The sequence below is a fragment of the Canis lupus genome, chromosome 18, assembly GCF_011100685.1.
Source record: "Canis lupus familiaris isolate Mischka breed German Shepherd chromosome 18, alternate assembly UU_Cfam_GSD_1.0, whole genome shotgun sequence".
Lineage (NCBI taxonomy): Eukaryota > Metazoa > Chordata > Mammalia > Carnivora > Canidae > Canis > Canis lupus.
In genome coordinates, this window is record NC_049239.1 from 40,026,665 (window position 1) to 40,037,673 (window position 11,009).

Sequence of the window (11,009 nt, forward strand, 5' to 3'; positions counted from 1 at the left end):
CCCACCTTTCTCTCTGAAGAAAGGCAATTCTTATAAAAAGGCATCTTTTTGCTATTTTGTTGACAAATCAATATACAGCAGTTAGAAGTACTTAGCATACATAAGACAATTTATAAATATATAATATGTGTTGAACTCATTTGTGTTTGCTATTTTCCTTGAAGGCACATGGAACAAAAATTCAAGTCCATAACCTAGTTTATAGGAATCATATTCAGACAGTGAATTTTAAGAAAAGATATTACATATTTTTTTCCACATCCTTTGTCTTGCACATTTTACATCTTTGTTCCTCAAGCTATAGATCAAGGGATTCAGCATGGGGATAACGAGGGTGTAAAATATGGACGCCACTTTATCAGTGTCAAAGGAATGACTGGACTCAGGTTGCACATACATAAATATCAAAGTCCCATAGAACACTGTGGCCACTGTCAGGTGGGAACCACAGGTGGAAAAAGCCTTGAGCCTACCCTCAGCTGAGTTCATCTTGATGATGGCTACTAGGATCAGTAGGTAAGACACAAGAACTACCAGAAGGGATGAAATCAAATCAAAACCAGCTAAGATAAGAATAATCATTTCAGTTTCATGTGTATTTGAGCAGAGCAAAGACAATAAGGGGAGACTGTCACAGTAGAAATGACTGATGACATTGTAGCCACAGAAGGATAAATTAAAAATCTTTATGGTGACTATAAGAGACACAAATGTGCTGTAGAGATAAGGGATTGCCACCAGCACCTGACACACCCTTTGTGACATGATGATGGGGTAGAGCAGAGGGTTGCAGATGGCCACGTAGCGGTCGTAGGACATAGCTGTTAGAATAAAAAGTTCACTAACAATGAACACAAGAAAGAAGGCTAGTTGTACAGCACAAAAATAATAAGAGATTGTATTTTGATCCACAACAAAATTTACTAACATTTTGGGTCCCACAGTTGTTGAATAACCAAGATCGGTGAAGGCCAGGTGTCTGAGGAAGAAGTACATGGGTGTTTGTAGTCTGGTGTCCACCTTGGTGAGGATGATCATGCCCAGATTGGCCACCACTGAGATCAAATAGATGATGAGGAAGAGCCCAAATAGTGGAGCCTGCAGCTCAGGTTTGTCTGTGATTCCCATGAGAATGAACTCATTGAGCACTGTTAGATTTTGAGTTTCCATGCAAGTTTATCAGGACACCTATTCTGGATAAAGACATCCACATGGTCAACAGATTTCATGTATTATCACCTGAATGATTTTTAGTATGCAAATCTAGTATAAATAAAATACATCCAAACTTTCCAATTTCAGATATTTGAACATAAACTCCTCTCCCACAAAGACTAATATCATAAACAAAAATAGTCAGTGGTTCTCAACTGGAAGTGATTTTACTAACCAGATAACACTTTATCAATGTCTAGAAGACATTTTAGTTGTTACAACCAGGAGGTGGGGTTCTACTGGTTTATGATGGTTAGAGGTCAGTTATGTTTCTAAACATCCTACCAGACCCAATATTCAGTCCAAAATATCAATCGTGCCAAGTTTGAGAAACCAAGATGGTATTGATAGATAAATAATCTAGACGAAGAGAGAGAGAGAGAGAAATGAATACATAGGTAGACACATCTATGTATGTAAATAAAGATACAGATATAGACATAAATATGTATATAGGAAAAATTTTTAAAAATCAAAACATTTAAAAATTTGGGTATAATACATAAACTATACTGTGTCATATCTTAAAGTTTTCTATTAGTCATTTGTGTAATTGCAATTACACAGTGACACTTATAAATTGCATTTAATAATATGACTTAATACATATTTAAATATATAATAAATTGTATTATACAATTATGTAATGACTACAAAAAAAATTAAAGCCACAGAGTCCAAAAATATACACTACTTCATCACATAGTCCTATAAAATCTTTTACACCCACAGGTGATATAGACTGAAACAGTTGACACACCTGACAGATATTGCACAAGTGAATTAATAAGAAAACTATCACAGATTGCAGTTGAGAATCATTCATCTTTATTGCATAAATATATAAGATATATTTATGTAGATATAGTCTCTGTTATACCTTTATTTATGGCATATATGAGGGTCACTTTGGGCCAATAATTTACTTATCTGAATCTCTTTATTCTCATATACAAAACAATACTTCCTTACATAGGGCGATTAAGAGAGATGAATGAAGGTCAAATGATTCAGCATGCCTGGAAATCATGTATATAATGGATTTTTTGTTTTTGTTTTTTGGTTTAATGGTGATAGTAACTTAGCTCAATGCAGATTTATTTACATATTTGTATGTAAATTCTTACGGACTGTGACATAACTTCTTTATTCAGGTTATGATGATGAACAGGTAAGGAATAGGTCAAGTAAGATGGAATGCAACTTAATGCAGGTGCTACCCCTGACCCCTTTTCCATAACTAACTTGAACCATCAACATGCTATTCTTTTAATTATTTATCTTTTAATATTCTTAACTATTTTTTTTAAATACTATAAGTTTATTTGGATATGACTTTTCTTAGAACATTAATTTTCCCTAGGGGCATTTTCATTATAATTGACATGTACTAACGTGTATGTGACAAATCTAATACACTTCATCATGCAATAACCCAGGAGAGAATGAGGAAGTCTGGGCAAATTGGGAGAATGAGGGTGGCTCCATTGGTTAAGTGTTTGGATCAGAGGGTTCTGAGATCAAGCCCCCCGTCCAGCTCCTGGCTTAATGTGGAGTCTGGTTGTCCTTTTCCCCCTGCCCCTCCCCTAGCTCCTGCTCTCTCTCTCTCTTTCTCTCTCTCTCAAATAAATAAATAAAATATTTTAAGAAATTGGGAGAATGAGCAGTCACTGGCATTGCTTTCGTATGTATATGAATATGATAAAGATTCATTTAAAATTCCTTTGGGTACTGTACTTTAAAAACCATTTAAAGTCACTATATTAGACAATACTATAGAGGTGAAATAAAATATACTAAAGATGAGATATTCATGGATTCTTGATATTACTTTAAATTCTTCTATACTTAAGGGCCACAGGAACTTCTCCAAACTATAATATAATACAGAATGCAGATATAGATTATGATCAAATAAAAATATATCTGACTATCCCTAATAATATACAGATTATACCACTAAGAAGCGGATGGCAGATTAAGGCAAGAGAATTATTAAATTTAAAATATCCAAGCATGAACCCTTCCTTAAGAAAAAAAGAAATAGAAGTGATACTGGTTACAATGAAAACTCATGGTTACATTAGGAGATAATAGGGACATTACAATATACTTACATTACATAGTCACAGCAGTCTCTGTGCCACAAAAAAATAGAAATATATAATTTAATATATTAAATATAAGAGTGATTACATAAAATTTTCATTTAACTCACTTAAAATACTGCTTCTAATGTTGTGACCATCCTGATCACCTACCCTGCCTTGATGCATGCAACTTTCTTATATTAGAAAGATGGAAAAAGTGTATCAGTAGATAGTAATTTTAGAAAAGTATCTTCAGGGACACCTGGGTGGCTCAGCAGTTGAACGTCGGCCTTTAGCTCAGGGTGTGATCCCAGTTAGGGGATCAAGTCCCACACCAGGCTTCCTGTGAGGAGCCTGCTTCTCCCTCTGCCTATGTCTCTGCCTCTCTCTGTGTGTCTCTCATGAATAAATAAATAAAATATTTTTAAAGCTTGTCTTTAGCAAATGCAACAAGAAGTGGTATAAACCTTGTTTTCTGTTTTTTGGGTTTTTTTTTTTTTTGCAAATATGAAAAGCTGCGAAAAATCATACTGATAAGTTCCAATTTTCCCGTTAGATAAGGAAAAGCAAACATCTATTTCTTTTTTCCTCTGAGCTTTAGAGTTCTAGGGAAGAACCAAATTGCTTTTTCACTGTTTAATATCTTTGTTGAAAATCAATTGTTATTTTTTTAAAGCTACATTCTTTTAGATAATTATATCTGCTTCTTATCAGATCCTAACTAAAATTGAAGAACATACTGAACACTGTACCATTACCATAAAACTGTGTACTTAAAATTCTGCTAATATCCAAATAATGCTTTTCACATCCTAGTGTGAAGTAGAATTCCCCTTTTGTCTCAACAAGTGATCTGGAAAGAATCATACGTATATTTTTATTTAAATAATCATTAAATCTTAAATTATATTGAGAAGTTCACACAAAAAGAGCATGGAGTCACTAAATAACTAAGAATTTGGAAGGACATCAAAATGCAAGACTGAATACTGGCCACTTCTTAATTTTGCCAATTAAAAAAAATGAATATCTGTTTAGTTATGCTTCATTTGCTCTCAGTTTTGGCCTGCATTGGAGATGAAATTATTTATATAAAATGAATAGCTTGCAAGCAATAACATGATGATACTTCAAAGATGTTTTTGAATATTTAGTCTGTCGATCCAGATGAAAATAATAGAAAAAAAAAAGGATAATGTGAATAGGAAAGGTTAGGTGTCCTATTCCTGCTGAGACATTATGGAGTAATAAAAAGGAACAAAACCAAACACTAAACACAAAAAAATACCCCAAAACTAAATCATAAATGGCAACTTTTTGCTAGAGGTTTGCAATTGAATTAAAGCAGAACTTTGCTCATGTCACTTGATCATTGTTGGTGTTGTAACATAAGATCACCCATGAAATATTCTATCATTTTACCTGTAATGAAGCCTGTCTTGACTCCCGCATGTGTTTCTTACATGGCATAGTGAGAACAATTTATGGATTTCTTTTCACCTTTTGAGACTCTCCCTGAGGAGATTCCAAGCAATTTGCTGATTATCCCTAAAGTATTTCGGAGCGTAACAAAATGTCTGGAGGTTGTGCTATAATTGTCCAAGAAAATTGCATTTACTGTCTTTTCTTTCATTTTTCTTTTTGACTTCCTGAATTCCTTCCTGACTTCCATCCTTACTCCCCTCCTCTCTTCCTCCTTCCCTCCTTCCTTGACCCTCTTCCTCTCTCTGCTTTTTCTCCCTCTCTTCCTTACCCCCCTCTCTTCCTTCCTTCCTTCCTTTTTTCTTATTTTTTTTTCTCTTGGTTAACTTTCCTCTTGTAGCACAAGGAGTTCTTGATTAAAATATCCTATCTATAGGACACTCATCAAGAATCTGCATTTCCAAAGTGGTCTTCTCAAAGGAATGGTGTAGTGTAGAAGTGTTTAAACACTGTCCTATTACAGTATTTTAAACTTTTTAGGGAATTATAACACTACATTATGCAAATTCAAGGTGCTACTTCCTTGATTTGTTGCTCAAATTGTTTTTACTTTTCCTTCAGGGACAGAAGTTAGTTACTATCACTTTTCATTTCGTTCCTCATTATGCTACACTTTAAAATGTGTTTTATCTCTACTAGTTTCTTGAACTTTCATGTAAATTTCAGTATAAAGTTGCCTTTACAAAAATTTGCTGGGTTTGCACTAAATCTATAGATCAGTTCATAAAGAATTGATATTCTGAGTGTATTGAGTCTTTCAATGAACTCAATATGTTTATTAGTTTGTTCAGATCCTTTCTGATTTCTTCAATCACTATTTTGTACTTTTCTGCCTACAGTTCCTGTACATTATTTGCTTGCTTCTACCTACATATTTCAGTATATGTAGGGGATTATGAATTTTTAAAATTTCATTTCTATATGTATATATAGAACGATATTTGTTTGTTAATCATGTATCATGTCACCTTGCCAAACTCACATTTTTGTTTTACACTTTCGTTTTTCAGATTTGTGGAAATTTTCTATTAGATGACATATCACTTGCATGTAAGAATGGTGGCATTATTTTCTTCCCAAGTTGTACATATCTTATGTTCTTTTCTTGCACTTTCTGGGAAATCCTATTGGTCGGCTTTGTTTAACTATCGGTGATGTTGCATTTTTAGATTTTTTTGTAATGTAATTATAAATTAATTAGTCTTTTGTTGTTGTTGTTGTTGTTCTGGCATCCTTTACTCAGCAGAATTATTTTGAGATTATCCCCATTTTGGGATGTACCAATAATTCATTATTTTTCATTGCTAGTGGCATTCACTTCCTTGGATACCCTACAGTCCATTCTCAATTGGATGAATATTTCATTTGTTTCCAGTTTGGGGCCATCACAAATAAAACTTCAATAAAATTGAAGGGGAAGAAAAAAAAATCCTCGTTTACTGTCTTAATGTTTACACTTAGGCCTGCGATTTAAACTGACACAAGAGATTAACAGGACAAAAGCATATAGATTTTATTTTGTCATTTTTTACATATATGTGGGAGTCCTCCCAAGAACATGGACCCAAAGAATTGGCTAGGCCTAAGTGTTTATATACTAGGTTGAAGAAAGAGTGACAATTGTAGAAAAGTAACTAAAATATTTGGTGAAACTAAAGACAGATAAGAGTTATTTTAATAAGCTCTGTTTGTATAGGTTTCTTTTGGCTTAGTCTCAAATCTAGGGTGCTGAGAATTTTTTTTTTCCTTCTGATAAGGAGGGCTTTTTTAAGATGGCAATTTAGTTTTCTTTCTTTTTAAAAAAATAATATTTTATTTATTTATTTGAGAGAGAGAGAGAGTACACATAGCAGGGGGACGGGCAGAGGGAGGGGGAGAAGCAGACTCCCCATTGAGCAGGGGGCTTGATCCCAGGACCCTGGGATGATGATCTGAGCTGAAGGCAGGCACTTAACCAATGAGCCACCCAGGCACACCGTAATTTCATTTTCTGTCAATGAGCCACCCAGGTGCACCTTATTTTAGTTTTTAATATGGTGATTTTATTTTTAAATGTTAAATCATCTGTATGTTTCTGGGGCAAGCCTAATATGGTGCATCATTGCTTTTACATACTGCTAGATTCCATTTTTTAAATTCTTACTACAATTTTTGAGTAAGCGTTCATGACTGATATTTATTTCTCTGTTGTTTACTTATGATGCTTTTGCATTTGATATTGGGGGAAGTGCCACTCAGTGTTGAGTATTATACTTCAATTAAATTGAATTGAGTATTTAATTCAATATTCTGGAAGAAAATGTATATAACTCATTTTCCCAGAAACTTAGTGGAATTCCTCAGTCAAGACCCCTAGGCTTGAGTTTTGGATTAGTGAGAGTTATTTACATATATATTGCCATAGTGAGATCCTTTTCATCTGGGATTTTTTAATACAGTATTTCTTAGCATCCGTATACATAAAAATATATAATGCATTCATTCTTAATATCCTAACCTAAAACATGTATTGTTTATAGATACCTTTAATGTCTCTAAATTTTTTGTACTTTTTGTGTTCTCAATTTTGTTAATCTTCTCAAATTATCATTGCATAGTATATGAAATTTGGAAATTCCTTATAATATCACATAAAAATTTCAGTTATGCACCAATTTTTAATTTTTAAAAACTTTTCCATTTTATGGAAATATATTGAACTTTCTGAAATAAGTTATTGTTGTACTTAATATTGAAATAGAGACTGACTTTATATATATATATATATATTTATATATAAATAAATAAAATACATTATCACAATTTGTAAATCTCAATATATTTTATTCTCTTTCTGGTTTATCATTTGAGGGACTATGAAAGGTACAAGATTTTTTTAACAAGATTTATTTCATTTTACTTATTTATTTTAAAGATTTTATTTATTTATTCATGATATTTATTAATGATAGAGAGAGACAGAGAGAAAGAGAGAGAGAGAGAGAGAGAGAGAGGCAGAGACACAGAGAGAACCAGGTTCCATGCCAGGAGCCTGATTCAGGACTCGATCCTGAGACTCCAGGATCATGCCCTGGACCAAAGGCAGTCACTAAACTACTGAGCCAACCAGGGAACCCTAACAAGATTTATTTTAGAAGTGGGATAGTCAGTTATGTTGTTATTTTATATTTTTCAAATCCAGATATTGGAGACTTTTATTTTCTCCTATTACAAAAGTCATAATTATTCACTGAAGATAATTTGGGGAAGTATGTAACCAAAACTATTATTTTAGACACTTTCATAACTTTAGCAGCCACCAAGAACTAGTGTTTGCTCCTAGAAAGCAAATATTTTCTTATATTTATAGTTGCAAAGTTCATAGTACATATTTTTTCTCAATAATTAAAAAATTAATGATATAAACTCTTTAGTAAGAATTATCCTTATATAGAAATATACATATGATGGGTTTTTTTATTCCAATGAATAAGTTTTATTCAAATTTTACTGACTAAATTTTATTCCATGATAGAGGCAGAGAAACAGCCCAGTATCTCTGTGATGTAAATAATAACAAAATATGCTAAAAATAAACAAAACGTTCAAAATTTAGAAGAGTTAGAAGGAAGTTTTCCAGAAGCTTTAACATAATATTCTATAAGTTGTAGCATATTTTACTAAACTTTTACTAGAAATATAGTATAGCTCAAATTATGGGATTATCTCCTTTTGCTTCTTAGCAAAGATTATCAAATCCATGCAGTGAAATAATGGACCCTAATAGAAATCTTTTACATATTTTTATGAACCAATATTGAAAAAAGTCACCCCCCCAAAAAAAGGCAACAAACCAAATTTAACATAGAATAGACCTCTTTTTCAAAGATAAAAAACCAATTAGAAAACTAATTTTAATGAGTATTCTTATTTTTCAGAAATAAAAAGTGTACCCATCGCATTAGACAAAAACAAGCAGTTAGAAATAAAGACCCCAACAAAACATAAAATCAAAAATCAAATACTGGAAGCTTCTTTTGGAGACCTCAAGAAATTTATCTTTTTTTCTCCCAGCTTTATTGGGGTATTAATGACACATAACAAGTATAAAGTGTACAATGTGTTGATTTGATACACTTATGTACTGCAATATGATTACACTTTAGCATTAGCTAATGTCTCCATCATGTTTCATAAGTACCATTTTTTTTGTGATGAGAACATATAAGATTTACTGTCTTAGCAACTTTAAAGTATATAATGGAAGTACTGTTAACTATAATCAAGAAAATCTCTCTTAATTTGTATTTCCCCTGGTATAGGGAAATGGACTGATTAAGACAAAAGAGATGTTACACCGATCTTGTAAGTTACTGAATTGCTAATATATGTTGAGTTAATAGGCTTTCTAGGGCTCCTATATGGAAGCAACTCACTGATGAGAAGAGCTGCACCCTGAGATCACCCACAGGTTACTAGAGTATTTGAGCAAATTCACATGACAGATGATTTCCAACCATAGTGCTACACTGAGCCTCCTTGAAATCACAATCAGTTTGATTTCAACATATTCCAATAAGAAGAGTACAAAGGCTAAAAGTGAAAACTGAGCTCACAGAAATACTTACACACAGGCACAAATACACAAACAGACACTGGGAGATTTAATCTATTAATTGAGAATAACATAAGAATCATTTGAACTCTCCTTTTGTGCCTTCTATTCTTCTTCATGCCCCTTAGTAAGAGTCTTAGTAGTAAGACTCTCCTACTTACTCTTATGGTTTATGGTGTCTTAACCAATTCTACTGTCCTATAAATTGTACCTAATTATTATTATTTTTATAATATATCTCCTCCCCTCAAAAAAAAAAAGGAAAATATTTTTCCTGTTTTGTATAGTAATGTATTTACAGCACATAAAACTGTGACTGGCACTTAGATAACCTCTAAGTGTATGTTGAACTCACTTGTGTTTGCTATTATTCCTTCTAGAGACATACAGAACAAATTTTGAAGCCCATAACCTAATTTTGGGGGATCATATTGTATGTCAGCTTTAAGAAAAATTATTGCATAGTTTTTTCCACATTGTTTGCACTGCATATTTTACATCTTTGTTCCTCAAGCTATAGATCAAGGGATTCAGCATGGGGATAACGAGGGTGTAAAATATGGACGCCACTTTATCAGTGTCAAAGGAATGGCTGGACTCAGGTTGCAGATACATAAATATCAAAGTCCCATAGAACACTGTGGCCACTGTCAGGTGGGACCCACAGGTGGAAAAAGCCTTGAGCCTACCCTCAGCTGAGTTCATCCTGATGATGGCTACTAGGATCAGTAGGTAAGACACAAGAACTACCAGAAGGGATGAAATCAAATCAAAACCAGCTAAGATAAGAATAATCATTTCAGTTTCATGTGAATTTGAGCAGAGCAAAGATAACAAGGGGAGACAGTCACAGTAGAAATGATTGACAACATTATAGCCACAGAAGAATGAACTAAAAATCTTTATGGTGACTAGAAGAGACACAAATGTGCTGTAGAGATAAGGGATTGCCACCAGCACCTGACACACCCTCTGTGACATGATGACGGGGTAGAGCAGAGGGTTGCAGATGGCCACGTAACGGTCGTAGGACATAGCTGTTAGAATGAAAAGTTCACTTATGATAAACACAAGAAAGAAAGCTAGTTGCATAGCACAAAAATAATAGGAGATTGTATTTTGATCCACAATAAAATTTACTAACATTTTGGGTCCCACGGTTGTTGAATAACCAAGGTCAGTAAAAGCCAGGTGTTTGAGGAAGAAGTACATGGGTGTTTGTAGTCTGGCATCCACTTTGGTGAGGATGATCATGCCCAGGTTGCCCACCACGGAGATCAAATAGATGATAAAGAAGAGCCCAAATAATGGAGCCTGAAGCTCAGGATGATGTGTGATTCCCATGAGAATGAATTCATTGAGCATGGTCAGATTGTGTTTTTCCATCCAGGTTTATTTAAAAATCTATTCTGGATAGATACATCATCATAATCAATAGATTTCATGCATTAAATACTGGGAAATGTTTAGTATGGCAAACTAGTATAAATAAGATACATCCAAGCTTTCCTTTTAAGGATATTTGAAGACAAACTCATTTCCATCAAAAACTACTATACATACATAGGGAAAGAAAGAGAAATGGAAGTAGATGAATAGTTCTCAATTGGAGCCATTTTAGCCCAGAA

General features: G+C 33.4%; 2 protein-coding genes across 2 annotated transcripts; both read right to left on the reverse strand.

Moving 5' to 3' along the window:
• Window positions 1-228: 228 nt before the first annotated feature.
• On the reverse strand, window positions 229-1,170 carry OR8K54 (olfactory receptor family 8 subfamily K member 54). The gene has a single exon (XM_038562466.1). The coding sequence runs from the start codon at window positions 1,168-1,170 to the stop codon at window positions 229-231; it is 942 nt and encodes a 313-aa protein (XP_038418394.1).
• Window positions 1,171-9,835: 8,665 nt separating this feature from the next.
• Window positions 9,836-10,767, reverse strand: OR8K86 (olfactory receptor family 8 subfamily K member 86). The gene is given in 2 exon segments (NM_001389150.1): window positions 9,836-9,852; window positions 9,855-10,767. Coding segments are annotated over 2 exon segments (930 nt in total).
• Between the last annotated feature and the right edge of the window lie 242 nt (window positions 10,768-11,009).